Source organism: Cyanistes caeruleus, chromosome 23 (assembly GCF_971803275.1).
Source record: "Cyanistes caeruleus chromosome 23, bCyaCae1.hap1.1, whole genome shotgun sequence".
Taxonomy (NCBI): Eukaryota; Metazoa; Chordata; class Aves; order Passeriformes; family Paridae; genus Cyanistes; species Cyanistes caeruleus.
Window position 1 is genome coordinate 5,371,661 of NC_141723.1, and position 23,303 is coordinate 5,394,963.

The window sequence follows — 23,303 nt, forward strand, 5'->3', positions numbered from 1 at the left end:
CAAGAAATATTTTCCACCATTGAAGCAACTTCTAAGTCACTTTATTTCAGCTCTGTGCTGCCACCCACCCAGGAATGCACTGTCCAAGACCCTTCCTGCTCTTAAACCTGGGGAATCAGCCTTTCCTCCTCCCCAACTCCAGAGCCAAACCCCAAAACATGAAATAGTCAATATTTCCCCATCAATGAAACATCAGCCCAGCCTCCAGTGTAGATAAAAAGCAAGTGGGGGAAGAACAAAGGCACTCAAAACTCTTTTTTTTCCCCCCCATCAGTACAAAACTCATGGGGGCACAGCACAGTTTAAATATTTTTGTGAGTCACTAAACACTGCAGACATTTCTGCTGGTGATATTTAGGTCTTGGCTCCTTCCACCTTTGCCAGAAGGAAGCAAAGTGTCTTTCAAAGCATCTTGGGGGGTGTTTTTATCTTCCTTTATGTGCTGGTGTTCCCACCAAGAAGCTCCTGAATACCCTTCAAGGCATCACCAGCAGCTGGCTTTGATAAAAAATCATAGCATATTTATTGATTTATGCATTTCCTTTTTAACTTACAAGAAGAATCTCACAATACATCTTCAATCTTATGTTAACATCAATTAAAAACACTTAATCTCAGCTAAAACCCCCCCCAAAAAATATCCATAAATAACAGTCAGAGACAGGGATTGGACAGGAAGTGCTGTTTTTATGAGGTTTTGCGGTGCCAGCCTTCACCCCATCACAAAATTGGGGCTCCAAGATCCTGGAGGAACCTTGGCTCTACCTCTTGTTGTTGACCCAGTGGTACCTGTCCACACGTGGGCCAGCGAAAGCAGCCGTGGGCCTGTAGGTCCTGGAGGCCCTGTGCTGGCCAAAGTGGAATCCCTCAGCCACATGGGGCCTCCTGTGCAGGTACAGCCACCAGGCCTGCGGGGCAGCCTTGTAGAAATCACCAAACTGAGCAGCAAAAAGGGAAACAACGTTAAAATGTGCCAAGGAAAGAGGAGGGAGCAGCCAGGCCATCCCAGTCCTGCCACGTTCCTTCCTGTGGGAGCTGAACTGCTGCTGCTCCCTCCTCCCAAAGCTCCATCCCAGCCACAGCATCGCTGAGGGTGGGGAAAAAGCTTTTAAGAACAAATCCAGCTGTTCCCTAAGCCATGTACCCAAGTGCCAATCTTTTAAACCCTCCTGGGACCGTGACTCTGTCAGGGGTGGTCACTGTGGAAACAATGGCTGGGGTCTTCAAACAGTTACTGGTGTTAAAACAAATGGAGTAGTATGGGGACAATCAGGAAGAAATGGGTTTAGCTTTTGATTCACAGAACATGGGAAAGTTTGGTGTTTAAGAACAGGCTGTACACACTTCCATGGAACAGTGAGGACATGTGCCAGGGCTGGGAAACTCTTCCAGGGAAGAGATCAAACCTGAACCTCCTCTGGAGCAGCTTGAGGCTGTTTCCTCTCCTCCTGTTACTGGGGGAACAGCCTGACCCCCACCTGCCAGAGCCTCTTTTGTGGGATTTTGGAGCGAGAAGGGCCCCCAGAGCCTCACCTGGTAGACGCTGTTGGGGTTGCTGACAGTGGGGATGGCTTTGGGCTGCTTGCTGAAGCTCTCCTCATCTGAGGAGCTGCCCGACTGATAGTCCAGGGCCGCCCTGCCCACGGCCAGGCTGATCTGCTGGGGCAGCTCAGGGTTCTCCTCCCCATCAAAGCGTGCCACGGTGAAGGGCCGGTTCCTCTCTCCGTACCTGCAATGGCTGTGGGTGGGTGCTGCTGCTCTGGGCACCCCAAAAGCTGCCAAACCCAGGGTGTGAAGGTTGGCAGCAGGTTTAGGCTGGTAGAGCAGCCAGCAGCTGCTGTTCCAGGCTCTGAGCTCACCTGCAGCACACCTCGAAGGGATCCACCCACAGCGTCATCTCCTTGGGCAAGCCCAGCAGGCTGAAGTCCACGTCGCTCTCCACACAAGCCTGTTCCAGCAGGGGATCCCGTGCCTGTTGTTTGTTGATCCTGATACACCTGGGGGAGCAGCAAAGTGCAGCTGGAGTTGGGGTTTCACTGCAGCTTTGCAGGCTCTGCTTGTGCAGAGCACAGCCCAAATCTCTGCTCATTGCCCCTGCACTTTTAAGGTGCAGGTTCTCACTTAGAGCCCCCAGCAGCGCCTCAGCCTCACAAGCTGATTTATCAGCTCAAACAGGACTCTGCTTTTAATCCTCATCAATAGCTGATGAGGCAAGTTACTGCTTTAACTGTTTAAAGCAGAGCCATCCCAAAAGTCACTTTAAGACCACCTGAATTCTGCATCCTGGGAGTCAGAGGCTAATTGAGACACTCATCTTAAGACTTCCACCTCTCTAATCACACATTTACAGGTAAAAAAAAAATAAATTACTTTTCACCAACTAATAATTCTTCCTTCAAGCTGAAGGGGTATCCTGGTGGCTCCATTTGTATTATTTATTTCACTTTAAGGCCTCCAGAAGCTGCTTCTTGAATGTCAACCCAAGGCTCCACGTTCTTCTCCTGAGCCCCTCTCACCTGAAGGCTTGGCCTCGGGATGGATTGTCCAGGTACCAGTGATTTCTGTACTTTTCAAACAGGACCGTGGTCAGCTGCGCTGCAAACTTATCAATTTCATGCTTGCTCAGCTTTTCTTCCTTCTTCACCAGCTTTGTGATGAAGAAAACCGTGGCAGCAATTTCATCTCTCATCTTAAATTGTAGCACAGGAGGTGCTCGAGCTGCTGGAGCAGAGATGGAACACCACACAAGAGTGATTTAATAACATTAAGGCACTATCAGGTTCCAAGAATTGATGCTACAAAACCTGCACAAGCCAGGACAGACAGAGCCTGGATAACCCTGACTGCCAAAGAGCAAATCAAATTTAGTTTGGGGTATTAAAACCAGTTTAATGCATTACTAGAAGGCACCTGCACTAAGCAAGTTAAGAGAGAATATTTTAAAAAAGCAAGTTTAAAATATAATAGTTATTTATCACATGTATTACAAGCAGCAGACCTTACAAATATACAGCTTTTTATGTCAAAAAAAAGACCAAAAAAAATCACCTTTTCACAGTAGAGACAGTAAAAACTTGAGATAAACTTCACAAACAGCTTAAAGAGCCACTAAAAAAAGGCACATAAAATACTATAAGGCTCTGTATCGTGTACACATTTACCCTGTATCATTTACCCCAACACCCAAAGGATCCCTCCTGCTTTCCCTGGTGGAGTTTGGTCAGGCTTTTTATAGAACGGGAATGATGTGGCGCTGAGGAATGTAAGAATATTCAGGTGTGCAGGAGCTGCAGGTGTGTGTTAGAATAATTAACCTGTCCCAAAAATATTCCCTTGGCTTAATTCCAACATCAGATCCTTCTTTTAGGGTGATTTAATTGATTCCATTCTGAATTCTGTTGTGTCCATCAGTCTACCCCATAAATCCCCGTGGAATATTTAATATTCACCACAAGCTAAACAGCACCAGGTTTATTAATTAATGATTAGAATTGTGCTGGACTGCTTCTAGCATGATTAACCTGATTATTTTCCATGTGAAACTTTCCCATTTGGCATTCCTTCTTTAGAAAACTGCTTGATTCTGGATCTATCACATCACTGATCTTCCTCATTCACCTTATCAGCATAGATTTAAATAGGTTTTCAGGTGTTTAAAACTCAGAAAATGTCTCAGTTGCTCAAATGTTGTGCTCCTGGTTCAAAACCCCAAGTTGTAATTCTCAGAGCACAGAGAACAGCTGATTGTTTCCTTTTTTAGTTGAGTTTTTTATTCCCCTTTTGCTCCCTCTGGAAGTTGTGTCTCCAGTGTCAGGTCCCAGGAAGTGCCAAGCCAAGAGAACAAAAGGAGCTGAGTGTTCCAAACTGGTTTTACTGGGGTTGGGGATGGTGCAGCCCCACAGTTCCAGGGCTCACATCTCAGCCCGGGGTGATACCAGGCAGGGGATGAGAAATACACAGCCTGAAGGCACAAATTTTCTCCCTAAACCACAAATTTCTGCCTATTTCTGGATTTTGTTTCTCTCCAATCACACAGCTCCTTCCTCGCTCTTTAATTTCTCTCTGCATCAGAGAAAAAAATAAAAAATAAAAAGGAATAGAAGACTGAGACTTTCAGTAGAAATTCTGCTTTTAAGGAATGAGAATAAACCACAAACCAGCCCCATTTTCCTTTTCTCACATATCAAAACACCTCAGTAAGTGGAGACCTTTCCCTTTCCATGACCACTCAAAAGAAACAGAAATCAGAGTCTGAGACAGAGCAGGGAATCCTCAGAAAAACCAAAAAAGTTTTGTTTTTTTCCCTCTGACATGGAACCCTCAGCGCTGTGACCACAAGGGTTCCCTCACCACCCTGCTGGGATGACACACCAGGATTTTGTTCCCTGCAAAACCCTGAGTCATTCCTTCCTTTTTCACAGAGAAAAGGAGGCAGGGGCCGCCTGCTCTGGGAATTTTGGGGAATGCTGGAGGGCAACAGGAAACCGCTGCTGGCAGGAATTTCCACCCAACGTTTTCTGGCATCTGTCCGTGCAGTCTGTGAAGATTCTGACTCTGTCTGAGTCCAGAATTAGCTCTGGAGCATTCCTGGACAGCCAAGCTGGCTCTTCGTGCCTGAGGCCTGAGTTTTATTTTAGAGATTAAACTTCCTTTAAAAATGTCATTTTCTGAGCTGAGTGGATTCCCTTGCAAACACTGCAGTCATATCAGTTTTTCTATGTTTTTAAAATCTGTTCCATGATGACATGTCAAGAGAAAAAAAAAACCAAAATTAAAGTTTTCCAGTGACTTTAAAGTTGTGATCACATTGATTTTACTGCAGTGAGGATGAACTGCAGAAGAAGCGGGTGGTACCAAAAAAACTCAGAGCAGCCACCACAGATCTGTGGGTTTTTAACTGAGCTGGCAAAATTGGTGTCCAGGGAGATATCAAAGAGCAAGATTTGCCATTTAAAAACGATGGATAATGCACATAATTATAATTCCTTAAGTTCTTCTCAGTGAATTTAGTCCACTCTGGGTTTCCTGGCCAATCCCAGACACACAGATTTGGATTCCTCTAGGGGAGTTGTTGAATTCCTGACCAAAGTCTGGATATTAAGTCTGACTCCTTTGATTTTGTGTAATTTTTCCTCAGTATCAGATTGTAACCTAATAAAAGACATGACCCCTTCCTCTCAACTTTGATTTCCTTTTATTTTTGAGCTCCCCAAGCTAAAGCAGAATTCCCACTGCAAAACAGCAGCAGGCACGGCGGGGACTCCATCCCCTGCCCTGGGCTGGGTAATTTGATCATCATTTCTGACCCTGCCACATTTCAGCCTCAGGAATTCTCCAGGGACCGTCCTGTCCCAAATTCCAGGGTGGTTTGGGTCAGACAGAGACACAGGACGGGGTTTTGAGGGGTGTTTTTTTGCTTAATCCAGCAAGTCCAGGCAGGCCCTGGGAGTGGGGAAATTCTGTGACAAAGGAAGGAAGGGCTGGAATCCACAAGGGACATCAGAGGGAAGCGTGGATCCCTCCTCCACCTCCTTGTTGGGTTCCTTGTTCCCGTAGCTAACACAGAAACTGCAGGTGAGCAGCAAACAAAGCCCTCACCTGAGAAACCAGCCCTCCAGTGAGGTGATATTTCTTGCATGGTGAGAGGCAGAAGGTCAAATTCTACACATTTGCAACAGCAAACACGGGAAAATCTAGGCAAAAGTTCCCAGCAATTCACCCATTTGGCTCTGATTATTCAAATTGTGGTTGATACAGAAGTTCTGAGAACTTTTTAACTGGGTATTTTTAATGTCATGCAGGAGTTTAAGCATTTTTTCCGGTTAATGTGACAGAAAGCAGAACGGCAGAGGGTGATTCTGGCACCCCACTGCAGGGACATGAAAAACTGGCTCCTTTAATTAGGGAGATTCATCAAGCTTGAATCCTTCCCAGCGCTGTCAGTTGTCACTGACTGGAGGAAAACACAGCCCTGGGTGCCCTGTTTGGGGAATAACTGCTGAGGAGGAAAATGTCTGAACCAAAACTGGCACAGCCCATGCCAAGGAGAGAGAGATCCATTAAACAGCAGCCAACAAATTGTGCTCCCACTCATTCCCAGCTGCATCCAAACAGAAACTGTTTTCATCCCAGCAGATTTAGCAAAACCCAGGATGGACAGCCAAGTGTTCTGACTGAGAGGAGGCAGGAGATAAATGAGGAGGTATTTGTGCCTTTTGTAAAATGATGCTGTTTTAATCCTTATGAGGATCAGAAAAAAAAAAAGCTAAACCACTAAAAACCAGTGCCTGGATATCCATGGGACTGATCCAGAGCTCGCTGAAACCAGGGGAAATGTGTCCAAAGCCTTCAGTGGGACTGAAATCAGGCCCCCAGCTCAGCAGGAGCATTCTTAACCAGATTAAATGAGGTGTCCCCTGGGTCAGCAGGCAAGCCTAGGCTTGAGCCATGAAGGGACAGACTCAGGCACAGTTTCTGTAGAAACTGCAGCCCAAAGCTGGAGCAAACACAGCTCCCCAAACACACTCTGGCAGGAGCCACCCCTGCAGGACTTTCTTTGCAGTTGTGCTGTTTTAAAGGACTGAGCACATGGGAATAAAGAAACCGAGTGCAGCTTGCCAGTGGCAATCTCCCCTCTGCAATTTGATTTTTGTGGGTGATGGATGGCAGGCAGTTCCTCCAGGTAAGCAGCTGCAGTTCGTAGATAATTGATATAAAAATCAGACAGCCTGAGCGAATTCCATATGGAAAAGCATCCTCAGTGACAATCTCCTGAGGGAAAAGCAGCCTGCATTTGTTTGGTCACTGTCCTGGTCACATTCAGCAGCATCAACCCCATTGACCACTGAGTCAGAGGGCAGAAGAAACCTCATACCTGGAGGTTACAAATTTAGACACCTGTACTTGAACAATGCAATCCCTGTAAAATGAATTATTTTGGACTGGAGTGAACCAGAACCAGATTCTGGATCACCACCACAAAAATGTTAAGGGTTTGAGTACTCCACATTGCTAGAATTTAAGTTTTTGAGATTCAAGTAACAAAATAAACTTTAAAACCCCAGTGGTGTTGATCCAGGATGTTCTAAAGTGAAATGACAAAGGAAAGACTGCAAAGCTGCCTGGGTTTATTTTACAGATCTGAACTCTTGAAATTTTCTGGGTTTTCTTCCTCTGTTTGCCATGACTTTCTGAGCTGAAGAGGTCAAGGGCAAGCAAAGAGAAATGGCTGGGCAGCCCCCCAAAAACCAGGGGGAGAGGAGCAGGAAGGTGAAGCTGGGCACAGCGCAGGGCACTGATCCCTCTGAGCCGTTCCTCTGGAGCATTCCTGGTGGGACACGAGCTGGGACAGCCACCAGCGCCACCCCAGCCCTCCCTGGAGCCATTGGGGTGGAAATTCCAAACTTGGGGTGTGTATCCCATGTTGACTTTGCCCATGGAAACCTCCCATGGCTGTGCCCAGGTCCCCCTGGCAGGGTGGCCATGGTGACAGGGAGTACACAAAGCTCCCAGGCTGGCCTGGGGACACTCCGAGCCAGGAGCCCCAGGGGAAAAGATGGGAGCATCCCCAAAGGAATTCTGCTCCATGGACAACCTGGAAAAGGGAAGAGGGAAGAATCCACCCATTTTTCCCTTCCCAATAAACCATTTTTGTCTCAATTTTGTCTTGGGATTACTCCAGGGTAAGCTGCTTGAGGGTAAGTCTTGAATTCTTTAATGGAGGGAAACTGGGAAAATTGTTTCATTTGCAGAAAAACTTCTCCTTGCAAGCTCACAGATTGTGTCTCATTCCTGTTTTAGCTTGATAATCTATATAAAACAGCTTTATCACGTTATTAATTGCGTGCACGTCTATCAGACATGAGACATAATTGATGAGAACTCCTGACACGCACTCAGAACAGATCTGTTCCGTTTTTCAGCTGCCTCAAATGAGTGTAAAAACTGGAGCATTCTGACACCTGACTGACAGCACTATCTGTGCTCCTACATTTTTTTAGGGAGGAAAAATAAAAAAAAAGCTTTTTGAAATTCAGGGAAATGGTGAAATTCCACCAGCCCTGCTGTGCTTCATTCTGGAAAACTCCACATGGAAATGGCACAAAATCCAGGGAGCCAAGCAGGGAATGGGGACAGGTGGGATGAGCACAAACCTGAGATGCTGCAAACCAGGCTTGACAATATTCCCATGGGATATTTTGTCTGGGCCCAAATTTGCCCAAAATTTGCAGCTCCCAACTCTGGATACAGCAAGGATTCCATGCCAAAGATTTCTTTATTTCCCTTTCCTGTTGTGGTGCTGCATAATAATTTATATTTTAGTGTTTAATTGCTTTGCCTCTGCACTCTTGAAATGATCTTTGTGCTGTGTTCATTGCAGTTTTTATTAGTAAGAACTCCTAAAATGTGGTGTAAAAACTAAATAAAGATATAAATATTACAGACAAATATATTAGAACTATATAAATATGAATATGAGCATAAATATAAACATATAGGTATATATATAGATATAGACATAGATATAAACATAGATATAGATATAGATACAGATATAGATATAGATATAGATATAGATATAGATATAGATATAGATATAGATATACATAGATATAAACAAATTTTATAAATATTTCCCATTCTTGCCAATTCCTTATTATGTTAAGAGTGTTTGAGGAGATGGAGAATATGGATATAATTATTGGAAGTTCTTTCCTTCTTTCCAGGTCTGAATTCCATGACTCCAGGAGAAGTTCTTGGTTTGCAGGCAGTGTAGTTAGCTGATTGTATCCATAATTCCACAATCACTAACTTCACTGCCATCAAAACAAGTCACAGCATTCCCTGCTCCAACCTCGGCCTGGAAACTCCCAAATTCCTTATTCCTACTGCAAAATCATTAATAATGTGATTTATTTGCAGCTTTGTTTCCAGAATTTTACCTGCCCACAGCAGTGTGTGGAATATGAAGTGAAATCTTGGATTTCTTGAAGCTTTGAACCCTCAGGAATTTTCCTGGACCAAGAATCCTCTGTTATTTAAATAATTCATTTACTGTATACTTAATTTTTAACACACACAGACTGGACTGTGATTTTTTTTTTTTTTTTATGTTGCATCCTTCAGCTTATCTGCCAGATATCAATAATTGTCATTTGTTTATCATGTTTTATTAAGGAAGGTAAGTGAAGGGAGTTTTGAGTGATGATTAAATATTAAACTCACTGTAGGTATAAATTGTATTTTTTTTTCTCTGACCACTTAGCTTAACTAAGAATTTTAACTGGAGACAATAATGAAAAATGCCAGAACTTGCTGTAGGAGAGGCTTTTTGAAAGGATAAGTTGGGGTGAAAGGCTCTGCCATCAGCCTGGTTGCCAGGCAGTGTAGTTAGCTGATTGCCCAAAGCAACAATCACTAGCCACACAGCCAGGCAAAAAGGTCTGGAATTCTGGGATCAGGAATTTGGAATCAGGAATTTGGAATCAGGAATTTGGAATCAGGAATCAGACCCACAGGAATTCTGAGGACACAAGACAGAAGCATCAATAGACAGGACAGTGAAATAAAACAAGTGCTGTGCTCCTGCCAAGCCAATTTTCCTGGGGATCCTCCTCATTTCCATCTCATTTCCACTAAAAAACTTGTGGACAAAATGGATTTTTGGGTTTTAATTTCTCCAAATTTGCAGGCTTTGACTTCCCATTCTGACTGAGCTGGTCTCAGCCGTATTGAGACCTCTGTTCCACACTTCCCTGCATTTATTCTCGTTGAATAAATGAAATCAAGGCCTGTGGTGGCAGCTCTTTCCCATCCCTGGAGAAGCTGGACTGGGGTGGAAATGGCCTGAAAGAAGATGGGAATTGCTGCTGAAGCCCCAATTATTAATTAGTTAATAGTTAATTGTTAATTAGTGTGCCCCACCATCAACAGATCACAAAGCAAACCCAGGCAAACCATCCAAGGCAGAAATTGCATTTTCAGCCTGACTCTGCAATTATCCTTTTTCTTTTCTAATTTTAGCAAAGCACTCCCCATTTTTAGTGGAAAGCTGGCTTTGGGAGCCAGGCCAGGCAGAGCAATCTGCAAGAGGTGCTGAGCTCTGCAAGCCTTTCCTGCGAGTCAGCAATCCCCCTTTCCCCATCAATAATCCCAAAAGGAATCTCATCCATCACCATCCATTAGGCTGCTCTCAATTCTGGCTGGAGCCAGCAACACTTCACTGAGGCTCCCATTCTTTTTATTTTTTACAATTTTTTTAATTCAATGCAAGGTTGGATTTGATGGCTTTGGAGGGGTTTTCCAAGCCAGGATTTGCAGCTTTGGGCAGCAGTCAGCCATAAAGATTCATTTCAAGGGATAAATGGCTTTACACAAATATAGGACATCCTAAAAGCATCCCATAAGTCTAAGAAAATTCAAATTAATGCAGTGGATAGAATAAGAATAATGATCAGGTTATTATCAGTCACAGATATTGCTCAGTGTTCAAATCCAGATTTCAGATTTGATTCAGAACAAATCTGAAGGAGCAAACACTGGAAATTAATAAATTTAATTTATTATGGTATAAATAAATTATAAATAAATTTATAATGGTATAAATCTGGGAAGAGAATGTGGGTTTATCCAACAAATTCCTCAAGCAAAGAGGATCCTGCAGGCTGGGGAACTCTGAAATTCCAGGCCAGGCACAGGAGGTAAAAGAAGTTAGAAATCTAAAAAAGGTCATTAAGGACAATTTTCTATCTCAGTACCACAAGAAATAAGGCAGTGAGTCTAAATTTCTCAGTTTAATATGAAAGGAATCTTTACAGCCTGGCCATTATAATTTTTTTTATTTATTTTTTATTCTTTCCATTGCTGTCTCCAAGTTTTTTCATCCACTGAAACACAAAAGCTCAGTTTATAACCAAGTTATCAAACCATCTGGTCTGCTCCTTAAAAAGCTCTCAGAAACTGGATTTGAGAAATAAAGGAAGAATTCCATTTGGGAATTTTTATTATTATCAGCAGTGAACTGTAGATTTACTGATTTATAATGGTTTGGCCTGGCCTGGCCGGATGTTTATCAGGAGAATAAAATCCAGGAATAAGATGTCTGGATTCTATTAAGGCTTTTCTTTCCTTCTGCTGCAATTCCCAGGATACACAGCAGAGATAAATGAGTTGAAGGTTAAGAACCACAAATCTAAATTAATACAATTGAATTCCTCAATTGCACGGAGTAGCACTGAAATATTAAAGTTGATGAGTGCAGAGATTGGAGAAATAACCTGGAAAACAAGATTTCAAAAGGTACTTTCAGGACTGACGTCTTCATTTTGGACATAAAAGCCTCCTTTTTTCCTTCCTCCTTCTTTAAGCTTTTAAGTTGGTTCCTGTTAAGCACTTCCTCCCCTCAAAGTTCATTAAAATGCTGAACCAAGTCTGTCTGCTTGGCCCAAATTCTGGTTTTTATTTCCCTTGGTCTAAATATTCAGATTCTATTTAAGGGGGAAACATGTCCTGGATACTATTTATTATTATTATTATTATTATTATTATTATTATTATTACTACTACTACTACAATAATGACTCAGTTTTATCCCGTTCTAATACGTAATATTACAAGATACAGAAATTAAAAGGTTGCTGCTATTTTTCTGCACTTTTCTCCTTTATTTTCTGTGTGTTTCTCATTTATTTCTCAATAGTGGCCAAGAGAAGGAAATGGAAGCTTCACCATTTTCCAGAAGTTAAGAAGATTTTAATTTTGCTTTAATTCTGGCTGGGATTCAGAAAGTCAGGGAACAGAGTGGTTGCAGAAGTATTCTTATTTTTCTGAAAAAGCCAGGAAACATCAGAGCCTGTTCCTGTTTCACAGACATGACACAAGCTCAAAGCCAGCAGCTTTCCAACAATTCCCTCTGGAATCCCTGACTTCTGCCGGCCTGGAGCTGTTTTCATGGCATTTTAAAGGATTTTCCTCCCCTTAAAATATCAATTTCAGAACCAGCTTCTCCACTTGACCTCCCAAGAGTGGCTCAAGGTTTTAAATCTTCTATAAAATCATCGATCTCCTGTTTTAAAGCATCAATGCCGGTTATTTTCTGCCTGGACAGATTCACTTCCACCACCTGGGAAAATCTCTTGGAGCCTGAGCCATAAAACCCTGGGCTGGATGGAGAGCCCGAGCTCCAGGAAACAGGTGCGGAGCAGCTTCCCAGCCACCGGAATTCCATGTGGGAAACAGAATTCCCGTGCTGTGTTCTCCCTTCCTCAGGAATTTCAGCATCATGTGCTGAAAACGCCGAGATTTTGGAATCAGCCCCGGGATTTCTCACTTAAAGCTGGAATTGGTGATCCTTTCCAGAATATAACTTATATATTCTGGAATATATGAATAGAAGAGATAATATATAATATAAATATAATAAATAACTTGAATCTATAGATGATATATTCTGGAATAATGAATATTTAGATTTAGAAAATTGGGATTGGGATGGATAAAAGAGGTCAGAGTTTGGCTTGACCTGCAGAGAACCACAAAGCTCATCCCGCTCCTCCACAGCGAATCCAAATCTGGGAAAGCCAAGGAAGAACGTCTCCAAAAAAAGATCCAAACTCTCCAGCGCGGGGATGGATCCGCCCGTGGGTGGCTCCGGGTGGGCGGGGATGGGTTGGGGATATAAACGGGGATGGGGATGCGGGCGGAGGGATGCGGGGCTCGGGGCGCGCTCCGGGGAGCAGCGGCCGCCGAGGAGCGCTCGGCCCCGGGGCTCTGCCGGCTCCGCCGTGCCGGGGCTGAGAGAACCCGCGGCCCGAGGAGGAGGAGGAGGCAGGGAAGGAAGGAGGGAAGGAAGGAGGGAAGGAAGGAGGAGCTGTCCCGGGCCCGGAGGAGCGATGCTGGCGGCAGCAGCGCTGTGCGCGGCCGCGCTGGGCTGCGCGGCGGGGGCGCGGCTGCTCAGCGGTAAGAGGGGCTCGGGATGGCCGGGGATCGCTTGGGATCGCTGGGAGATCGTGTGGGGATCCTCCCTATCCCGGAGAGATCCCTCCGGCCCCGCCGGAGTCGCTGGGAGGGTGGGGATGCGCGGGCGGCTGTCGCGACATGGGCAGGGATGCTCTCGCTTGGCCGTGGTGCCGGGGCAAGGCTGGGTTCCATCCTTCTGGAGGTCTTTTCCAACTTTTCCGGCTGATTTTCCCCGCCGCCCTGCCCTGGGGAGCTGCCTGGGCTCTGGGGCAGATCCCGAGTGAGGATGAGGCAGAAACACAAGGAATCCTTTCAGCCTCGCTCAGAGCCGCACATTCAATGTCCTAAACTGAGCTCGGGACACGAACGAGCAGTGAAGTCCGGCCAGGAATCAATTCCAGCTTTTCCTTAGCTGAAAGTAATGGCAAGTTTGGCTGATAAGGCAGAGACTTTCTTCCTCTTTTTGTAAATGAGGAAAAAATGTGTTTGTGCATCAGCAAAGGCTGCAGATTTTGTGGCACTTCCTAGAGAGGTGCAGATTTTTAATGAAACTCTGCTGTCTGTGTTTTCCTTTTGCCGCTCCCAACAGCAGTGGACATTTCCCTCAGAAGAGGTAAGGGGCTTTGTCTTTTTCTCTGAGTGTCAAATTCCCAAGAGAAACACAGGCTGTGGTAGAAATGTATGTTTTAATAGTGCTGTCGTAGTAAAAATCCTGCTCCTATTGTAATCCCTGTGCAAAATATTAGCAAACTCCACTTCTGGCTATTTAACTGCTGAAAAATTCCAGTGTGAAAGGTGTTTTAAGTCCCACTCCTACAGTGCCCAATACAAAAGGATAAAGCAAAGCCAGCAAATATCCCATGGCAGGGTTTATAATGACCTGGCCTTGTGTTATCCCATTTGTTCCAAGCACACCACAAATGCTGCTGAATGTTTTCCTTCTATTATAAAAAACATGTAGGTTAGCAGATTGTGCCTGCAAAGAAATATTTACTGAGCAAAACAAAACTGTTTGTTTCCACAGTCTAAATATTGGGACTGCTCTGCTGAAAAAAACACACGAGTGCATCATTTTGGATGATGTGTCTTTTCACTTTGATCTTCCCTCGGAACCAAAATAAGCTCGGCTGCTTCTGCATGAGACAGTCCTTGGCTTGTGACAGCCTGAAAACAGACATTGTTTACTCCCTGGGCAGGCAGAGCACAGAGCAGAGCTGGAAATTGGGCTGTGGGAACTCATCTTGTGATCCTCAGTCCAGACACCGGAGAATGAAAGAGTTTGAGGCTGGGTGTAAACGAGAAATTGTTCCCTGTGAGGGTGGTGAGGTCCTGCTTGGCCAGAGAAGTTGTGGATGTCCCATCCCTGGAAGTGTCCAGGGCCAGGCTGGACGGGGCTCGGAGCAGCCTGGGACAGTGGGAAGTGTCCCCATGGTAGGGGGTGGAGTGAGATGGTTTTAAGGTCCTTTCCAACCCAAAATATTCTATGGCACTGCAGCATCCATTAAACTATTGCATGTACCCCAAAAGAGAAATTCTTGCTATCTCTGCTTGTATCAAATCTAATTTTGACCATTTAACTCCTTAAAAACAATCAACATTTTAAAAAGCCTCTTTTGAACCCTTGCAAGGGAACTTTGCTTTTTAAAATGTTGCATGTGTCACCTTGCTCTGAGTGGCTTTTTGGGAAGAACTCTCAGGATCTTCAAATCCCAGAAAAATCACGAGGGAGCTGAGAAGAGCAGGTTGTGAAAGGACCAACCTCAACTGTGAGATGCAGCAAGAAAATTTTGGAGATGCCATTTGCCAGCCCAGTACCACAAGAGACTTTTACCTGTGTTGTGTTTTCCATAGAAACAGCACAAAACTCACCCAAATTGATGCTTTAGCCTTAATTTTGGTCCCGTTTAGCACCGTTCCTGTGAGAGTTTCCTCTCCCTCCCTGCAGGGCAGACGGTTTGCAGGCGTGGCACGCAGAAACCCTGCTACAAAATCGTTTATTTCCACGATGCCTCCCGCAGAACCAGCTATGAAGAAGCTCACCTGGCCTGCAGAGCTGATGGGGGACATTTAGTCAGCATCGAGAGCCCAGCAGAGCAGAGACTGATTGAATCATTTATCAGGAGCCTCCTGGCTTCTGATGGGGACTTCTGGATAGGGCTCAGGAGGAGGAAGGAGGAGGAGGAGAACAGCACAGAGTGCCACAGCTTCTACTCCTGGTCAGATGGGAGTTCATCCAAATTTCGGTGGGTACCTGGGAGTGGCTCTGTGGGACTGGCAGTGCCTTTAGGAATAGTTTTGTGAAATGAATCCAAGCAGTGATGTTCCTTGTGTTCCCATCCCGGTGCACAAATCACCCTCCTGGCCTTGCTTCGTGTGAGTGCCTGCTTCAGGCTAAATTGATCATTTCTGGGGGCTAAAAGGATGGGAAAGAACAAGTGGTGAGGCCTTAAAAATCTCTGATTAGGCAGCTACCATTGACCTAAAGATTCCTGCACTTCCCCTGAAGTTTATACCTGATGTCCTGAAAAATGAAAAATGCTATTCCCTTATTGAAGAAATAACGCTTTTTCCTGTGAGACAGCAAAATATTAGAGCTGCAGGATTTATTGCAGACATGGAAAACTAAAGTCTTCACAGCACTTTTTAGATTTCTGCCTCCTGTCCTTAAAGAACCACAGGATTTGTTTTAATTAAATTATAAAAGCAACAACATTAACGCCAATTTGCATCTTTATATCAGCCATGTAAAAGCACCTTGGAATTGGTGTAAAAACACCTTGGAACTGTGACCTCTTTGCTCTGGGAGCCCATAAGGCTTTTCAGTCACTCAGAAATGAACAAATAAAAACTGATCTTAGTATTATTTGATATCTTAAAGTCTCTGCCGTGGTTCAGATATTGGGGGTGGATGATGGGAAGCTGGAATCACAATCTGCTGCTAAGAAACAGGCCCAGCTTTCCTGCCTTCCATTGGTGAGACACAGTTATTTATGCTGAATGATAAAGCCAAGGAAAACACCAGGGGAGGAAGGAAGTGAGGGAGGAATAAAGCACTGGAATGGTTGGAAAAACACGGCTTGGAATGGGTGTTCTCCCATGCTGAATACCTTTGGATAGCTGGAATTATTAATGTCCTGTGGATCAGCTCGCAGCAAATCCTTGGCAGGCAGAACATTGCTGGTTCCAGAATCCCTGGGGATTGAACAACTGGAAAAATCAGGAGACTTTTAGAGGTGGTTTTCTGAGTAATTTGCATAAAATATCTTCTCATTAACAGTGATATTGCAGCGCTGCCTCCTTCCTGTGCACGGCTTGCAAAAGCAGCTCAGGTGTCTGGTGGTGAGGTTTATTCTTAGAAAACAACAGAAAAATTATCTGCAAGACTGTGCTGGTGCATTTCTGACAGAGGAAGCCAGGTTCTGCTTCAGATTTTTCATTTTTTTTCATTGAATAGGTGCCAAAATTTTGCAGGCATTGAGACCAAGAGAGCAAAAATGATGATTTTGCACAGGTCTGAAATGGTGTGGAGAAACCCCTCGCCAAGGCTCAGTGAGAGCTCAGGAGAACTTGGACTTTGCCTACACAACTGCAGCTCATTTTGAGCCACATTAATGTTCAAGAAAGAATTTTTTCTACAAGGAAATAGTGAATTCCAAACCCACATTCCTAAAGATGTACCCAGGGACCAGGATGGAATCCTCCTTTCTGGTTTATTCCACGGTCTCCATGTTCATTCCTAACATTGCCACTACATTTAAAAAATAAATTTATTTTAAAAAATAATTATAAAAAATAATGATAAAAATCTGTTAATTGTGCTAGTTGAGATCTTTTGGTAGTGCTGACTGGGACAGGAAGGAAGGAAGGGTGATTCTGAGGAGCTCAGCCCTTTTCTCATCAATATTTGTTAAACACCTTGCTCTCAGCATTTGAAAAATCTGAATTAAAAGAACAAATAATTGCATTTTATCCCATTTTCCCCACTAAAAGTGCGAGCTGTGCCATAACCCTTTTAACTCTGATTTTTTCCCCCTCCAAGCTGCTGGAAAGTGTTTTTTTTTCCCCTGTATTTGCCCAGGAATTGGTACGTGGACGAGCCGTCGTGCGGGGGCGAGGTGTGCGTGGTGCTCTACCACCAACCCTCCGCCCCACCAGGAGTGGGAGGCCCCTACATGTTCCAGTGGAACGATGACAGATGCAACATGAAAAACAACTTCATCTGCAAATATTCCCTGGGTAATGAATCTCTGTGGGATTTAAAACTCAGTCCCTCAGGGGAAGGATTGAGGGGTGCAGTGGCTGATGGGGAAACCCTTCCTCAGTTTCGCTGGTGGGACAGGGAGAGCTTTCAATTTATGCTGCAAATGGGGAAAAAAATCCCAGTGTGTCCTCTCTGTAGCTGCTTGTGGTTCACATAAATTCCCAGGGGGTTTTTGTGAAGGATTTGAGGTCTCAGATTGAGGAAGAACAGCTCAGGTTGGAAATTGTGAGTTTCACTCATGAGGAAATTCTGCGTTTCTCTTTCCTTTCAGAGAAGCCAACGAAAGCTCCAATAGACAATTCCCGAAGAGGTGAGTTGGGTATATTTGTTTGGGATTTTTTTTTTAATAATTGCTGACTTGCAGTGGAAAACACTCTGACATTCACTGTCAAGGACACCCAAAAACCATCAAAAAACATCCTGAGCAAGAAGCTCCCCTGCAGTTTGCACTTTCCCTGTGCTGCTGCATCCTGCAGGGAAAGAATTTGGTGATGCTGAAGGGATTGAAGCACAAGAGTCCCTCACACCTCACACTTCTTTGCAGCTCTCAGCCTCTTCAATCTCCTCTCAGCCTTGCTTTTTATTATTTTTTTTTTTTAAAAAAAGCAAAACATCTGCAGTGTTAATGAAGCTGCTTCTTTCCAGCTGTGGCAACAGAGCCCTGGAAGCCAGAATTCCCAGAGGAACGCTGGAGGAAAGGTGCCAATGGAACAGCTGTGGGAACCAAAGGTAAGTTATGCTCTCAAAACCTCATTTCAAGTGTTTGACTCAAAATGTGGATGGTTGGATATAGAAAACAGCTTGTGTGGGAAAAAAACCCGAAACTTCCCTCAAGTATTTCCCGGGACAAAATAAAGAGTTTGCTCTGGCGGTAAAAATGTTCAAAATCCAAAGCTGTGCGAAGTATTTTGGTTGTGAAAAAGCCACTTTTATTAAATAATTTCTGAGTGGCTCAGCTGTGAAAGTTTTGTTTGTACATCTGTGATTAACTATGCAAAACTTGCAATTAATTTCATCTTATGACCCTGATTAATTTTTACCCCCAGAACCTGTTCAGAGCCTTGTCTACATCCTCATTTCCAGCATTCCTGTGCTGCTTCTCCTGGTGGCTGTCACTGGCATCTCCTGCTTTTGGCTCCTGGTGAAGAGGTGAGTGGCATTTTTGTGTCAGAAATTAACAGTGACCCTGTTTACAGCTAATTTCACCATCCTGTAAAAAGCTCTGGGCAGGAGTGTCTGCAGCCAAAGAAATGCTGAAAAAGTGATGTTGATGCTCCAGGCTGTGTTAATTGTGAAGTAAGATTCTAAGTAAATCCCATTATATCCTTTTCTTGCATCCACAGACACATCAGGCAGGAAATAAAGTCACCAAGATTATGATTTTGATGTGTTAACCCTTTTCTTATTAAAGGTTTGAATTTCCAGAAGCTCCCCTTCCAAAGGGAAAAAATGCAGCAATAGAAATAAAAGGATAACAATTTGGAGCAAATAATGTTTACCATCATCCTCTCCTTGCTTTCCCTGTGTGCACAGCAGCCCTGGGGGGGAATGCTGGCTGGGATTTTGGGAGTGTCAGGAGGAGTTTTGCTGCCCCAGCATCTGAGCTGGCAGCCCAGAGTGTCCCTGAGTAGGTCCTGCCATGGGATTTTCCAGGAGTGGCTGGAGTAAGGAATGTCCTGAGCCCAGCTTCAAGGCTCATCTCCAAATTACTGCCAGAGTTCTGCTATTGGTTTGTGTTTTCCTCTGTGCCCAAAGCATTTCATGGCTTTCCCCTTTTGCCCTGCCCTCCCAAGGAGACAGGAGCTGGTGGATGTGACCCCGAAGGGTGACGGGGCCTGGCTGCCACAGCCCAGCAGGGACAGCCCCAAGCTGGACATTTACAGAGTCATCCACAAGCAATCCGAGGCTGACCTGGCTGGGGCCAGGCCTGGCACGAAGAATTCCTCCTTCCGTGCCCAGGAGAGGCTGGAGAGCCCCTGCAGGGACCCCGAGGACACCTCCAGCAGTGGCCTGGTGACACTGGCCAGCACAGAGAGTGGCTTTGTCACCAATGACATCTACGAACTCTGCGGGGACCGTGTGGGCAGGAGCAAGGAGTCCACCTGGGTGGACAATGAGATTTATGGATATTGAGGAAATGGACCCAAAAAACTCCACTGGAATTTGGATTTTGAGTATCGACACGAGCTGATTTGCCCTCTCTGTGCACTTGTTTAATAATGATATGTGTGATGTTTGTCCTGGTTTTGCATTGTCCCCTTATTCTTCTATTTTCTGAAAGAATAGGGGTTTTTAAAGATCCCAAACTGAAAGGAATGTACAGATTGTGCTTTGCACCAAGCCCCCTTTGTCCCAGGAATGGCTTGTTAAAACCCTCGATTCCTTTTTGTACCAAAGATATGCCTTGAAACTGAAGGACAATCCAAAATCCTTATTTATTTATAGACCTCCTCCTCCTCAAAGGTGCTAAAAGTTACCTGTAATGTGTGATGGAGCCCTGCTTTCCTGGAGATGCTGAACAGTGGGAAGTGGAAAATGAATCCCTCGGTTTGCTTTGCTTGTGTGTGCAATCTTCACCGTGCCTATATTAAATTTCTTTATCTCAACCCATGAGTTTGCTCATTTTTACTCCTGCAATTCTCTTCCTCTCTCTGCTGGAAGGGACAGGGACCAAGCAGTGGAGGGGGAATGACCAAGCAACCAAAGAGTGCCAGGCAGGAGCACAAATATTTCACACCTTTTGTTCTGCAGGAGATTTTCTGGCTGCAGAAACAAGGCTCTGAAACACCTAAAATGTGTCTGAAAGTCTGCTGTTCTCCGTTGCATGTAAATAAATAAATAGGAAAATGAAAAGAAAACAATTCATAAGCTGGGAGGAAACAAAGGTTTGGCAAAAAAAGGTGTTTTAAATGTGGCTGAAACAATTAAGAGTGCAGGCATAGCCATCAATCTATTCTTCCACAACAGGCAGGAAGAAGTTTTTAGATCTCAGAGCTGTTGCTGACTGCTGCAAACACTGAAATATTTCAGTTGTCACAGCTGCTTCTCACTTCCTAAATGTCCCAGGTGCTGTGGCTCTGGCTCTGCAGTGGCACAGTGGCTGTTCCTCCACCAGGACGTGGTGCAAATAAAACCCTGAGAGGAGAAATCCCTTTACAAAAGAAATAATCTTCTGATTGTTTTGAAAACAGCATCGACTGGACAACAGTTTCTCCTGAAAAGCAAAATCCTGATACAGGAGAGTGGTCAGGGCTGAGCACTCGCAATATCTGGAACTTCTAATACAATAATCAATGCAAATCAAGGGAAAGTCTGTCCACTTTTAATCTTTTATTCTTGGTCTCCTTAATTTTTTTTTTCTTTTTGGCAGCTATTGAGCATCTTTTAGGCACTGAAAAACAGGAAAATGAGGTGGAAAACTCATCAGTCGCTGGAGTTTAGGTGTGTAAAGCCACATTTTGGCAGCCAAGTGCGTGGCCCGACCTCTGGAGCTGCCCGTTGGACTCAGGCAGTGACCTGAATGTGCTGGGAATTCTTGAGGAGAGGAAAATTTATAAATTCCTGCCTTTGACAGCTCCTTTGGGGCATCCGAGCTGCGGGAGGATGTGCGGGAGCAGCGACCACACGAGGGCATGTGCGCTCCACGGTGGTGCCCTGGAAAAAGCTGCTCAGCCCCGGGATTTGGGAGGAGTTTGAATCCCTTTCCTTGGAGCAGAGCAAAAATCATCAAAAGGCTCTGAAAGCTGCCCTGCAAATGATGTTTTTTTTTTTGCGGGTGCAGTTCCTCTCTCAGCCTTTCTAAGCCGTGGGGGTTTTTTTTGTGAGCTGAATTTTCCGGCTTTGTGGTGGCTCTTCTGTAGAAGTTTTCTCTTCCGAGCACCAAAATCTGACTTAATAATTCATTTTGCATCGGGCTGAGGCTTGAAGCAGGGCAGGAAGCAAATGAGTTTTAAGGCTAAAAACTTCCTTTAGAATGACGTGACTGAGAAGGAGTGTTAGGTAACATTCTGCAGGGAAAAAGTAACTTTTGACACTCCGAGTTTGGATGCGAAGAAAAGGTGAAAGAGGAGTGAAATTTGGCAAGTGGCAGCTCGGGATGACACCATTTGCTATTCAAAGAGGATTCTGGAAGGCTCGCTCACGTACCCATCAATCACTGAAAGGGTGGATGTCTGACTAACCCGAGCCATCAGTTAGTTACTCACTGCCAGAACTTCTGCAGGGGATAAATAGAGCAGCAACAGCTCCCTTATTCTCCATGGCAGCCCGAGCCAGCAGCGTCATCCCAAAATGTCACTCCTTGGAGGAATCTCATCAGCAGTGAAGGACAAGCATTCATTTCTGCACAGAGATCTTCAGCTCCCTCTGCAGAACAGTCATCGCCGCTTGACACCGAACAAAAGTAACTTTTCACAAGGATGAGGCAGCTTTACGTGTAAAACCTGTCTAAAAAGGGAAAGAACAGCACAACTTTGTTCCTTGCATTCTTCCACTCTTCTTTTTTTTTTTTTCTTTTTTGGGTTGTTTTGTTTTTTTGGTTTGGCTTTTTTTTTTTTTTGTCCAGGCTCTGTTTTGAGCTGTTTGTGTCCACTCTGTGTGTTCAGAAAGCTCTGCTGATTCAACAGGCTTGTGCTGTACCATCAGCTTTGGGACAGGCCTTGTTTGGTCAGGGGAATTCAGCAAAGATGCCAGGGTTGATTCCTGGTTCCCAAATGTCAGAAAGGTACCAGTCCTCCAGCCTGAGGAGAAGGAGGGACAGGCACGAGCTGGGAGAGCAAAGATTGCTGAAACAAACGTGGAATTTTAAAATGTTAAGCGCACACCTAAAGCAGAATCGGTGAACTTGGCACTGAAAAGGAAATTCAGCAGAAAGGGCCTTAAATTTTTTCACACATTCTCAGCTCTGATGACCCCCAGATCATTTCAGGTCAGAGGGCCCAGCAGAGCTTCCAAAGCTGCTTTTCCAAATGTGCAGGAAATAGAACAACGATTCACTGAGAAAGGACCTGCAAAAATCACCCTGTCCATCTGCCTGGCCACTTCGGGACATCACAGAAGTTATTTAAGGGTGTTATTCAAATGCCTGGGGCTGGACAGACACCTGGGGCTGGACAGACACCTGGGGCTGGACAGACACCTGGGGCTGGACAGACACCGGGGGCTTCCTCTCCTCTCCATCCAAAAATGAGCTGGGCACGTTTAGTTTAGAGAAGCCTGAGATGTCACCAAGGCACGTAAACATCTCCAAGGTTCTGTTCACTGAGACAGGACGAAGAACAACAGCCATAAATGAATAAAACCGGACAAGTTAGTTCTGCCCCAGGGCGAGACAGAACTTCTTCCCTTGGAGGGTGACAGCGCTGCCCGGGGCTTGCAGACACCCCAGAGCTCCTGTGCCACCTGCCCCGGGTGACATCCCTCTGCGAGGGGACACTCCGGTGCCTTCCCAGCCGCACCGTGGGGAGCCGTGTCCCCCGGGGCTGCTGGCGCTGTCCCCGCAGGGTCCCGGTGTCCCCCCAGGGCTGGGGGCACTGTTCCCGCAGGGTCCCGGTGTCCCCCCGGGGCTGCTGGCACTGTCCCCCAGGGTTGCTGGCGCTGTCCCCGCGGGGTGCCGGTGTCCCCCCAGGGCTGGGGGCACTGTCCCCGCGGGGTCCCGGTGTCCCCCCGGGGCTGGGGGCACTGTCCCCGCAGGGTCCCGGTGTCCCCCCGGGGCTGCTGGCACTGTCCCCCAGGGTTGCTGGCGCTGTCCCCCCGGGGTCCCGGTGTCCCCCCGGGGCTGGGGGCACTGTCCCCCAGGGCTGCTGGCGCTGTCCCCGCGGGGTCCCGGTGTCCCCCGGGGCTGCTGGCGCTGTCCCCGCGGGGTCCCGGTGTCCCCCCGAGGCTGCTGGCACTGTCCCCCAGGGTTGCTGGCGCTGTCCCCGCGGGGTCCCGGTGTCCCCCCGGGGCTGCTGGCGCTGTCCCCGCGGGGTCCCGGTGTCCCCCGGGGCTGCTGGCGCTGTCCCCGCGGGGTCCCGGTGTCCCCGCACCGGCGTTGCGCGGGGCGGGCCGTGCCCCGTTGCCATGGCGAGGCCCCGCCCGCGGTGAC

At 45.8% G+C, this 23,303-nt stretch overlaps 2 protein-coding genes and 1 long non-coding RNA gene across 6 annotated transcripts; 2 read left to right on the plus strand and 1 right to left on the minus strand.

Moving 5' to 3' along the window:
• Nucleotides 1-499: 499 nt before the first annotated feature.
• BTG4 (BTG anti-proliferation factor 4) lies at nucleotides 500-3,222 on the minus strand. 3 transcript variants are annotated; one of them, XM_023941615.2, is made up of 5 exons: nucleotides 3,049-3,222; nucleotides 2,517-2,718; nucleotides 1,860-1,997; nucleotides 1,534-1,729; nucleotides 500-938 (listed from the first exon to the last, which is right to left on the minus strand). In XM_023941615.2, exons 2-5 carry the CDS (start codon nucleotides 2,687-2,689, stop codon nucleotides 762-764), a joined length of 684 nt encoding a protein of 227 aa, XP_023797383.1. In that variant the 5' UTR covers nucleotides 2,690-2,718; nucleotides 3,049-3,222; the 3' UTR covers nucleotides 500-761. The 3 variants fall into 3 exon arrangements, with proteins under 3 accessions (XP_023797383.1, XP_023797382.1, XP_023797381.1); XM_023941614.2 differs by having other exon boundaries at nucleotides 2,517-2,721; nucleotides 3,049-3,208; XM_023941613.2 differs by having other exon boundaries at nucleotides 2,517-2,721; nucleotides 3,162-3,207.
• Nucleotides 3,223-7,516: 4,294 nt separating this feature from the next.
• LOC147649491 (uncharacterized) lies at nucleotides 7,517-12,437 on the plus strand. Its single transcript, XR_015278875.1, has 2 exons — nucleotides 7,517-7,697; nucleotides 8,923-12,437. It is a non-coding gene; the product is annotated as an uncharacterized LOC147649491 (long non-coding RNA).
• A 384-nt stretch (nucleotides 12,438-12,821) lies between these two features.
• LAYN (layilin) lies at nucleotides 12,822-19,824 on the plus strand. 2 transcript variants are annotated; one of them, XM_023941436.2, is made up of 8 exons: nucleotides 12,881-12,957; nucleotides 13,547-13,570; nucleotides 14,903-15,200; nucleotides 17,036-17,193; nucleotides 17,490-17,528; nucleotides 17,864-17,947; nucleotides 18,265-18,367; nucleotides 19,012-19,824. In XM_023941436.2, the coding sequence occupies exons 1-8, from the start codon at nucleotides 12,891-12,893 to the stop codon at nucleotides 19,349-19,351; spliced, it is 1,113 nt and encodes a 370-aa protein (XP_023797204.2). In that variant the 5' UTR covers nucleotides 12,881-12,890; the 3' UTR covers nucleotides 19,352-19,824. The 2 variants fall into 2 exon arrangements, with proteins under 2 accessions (XP_086717152.1, XP_023797204.2); XM_086861026.1 differs by lacking the exon at nucleotides 13,547-13,570 and having other exon boundaries at nucleotides 12,822-12,957.
• The last annotated feature ends 3,479 nt before the right edge of the window (nucleotides 19,825-23,303 follow it).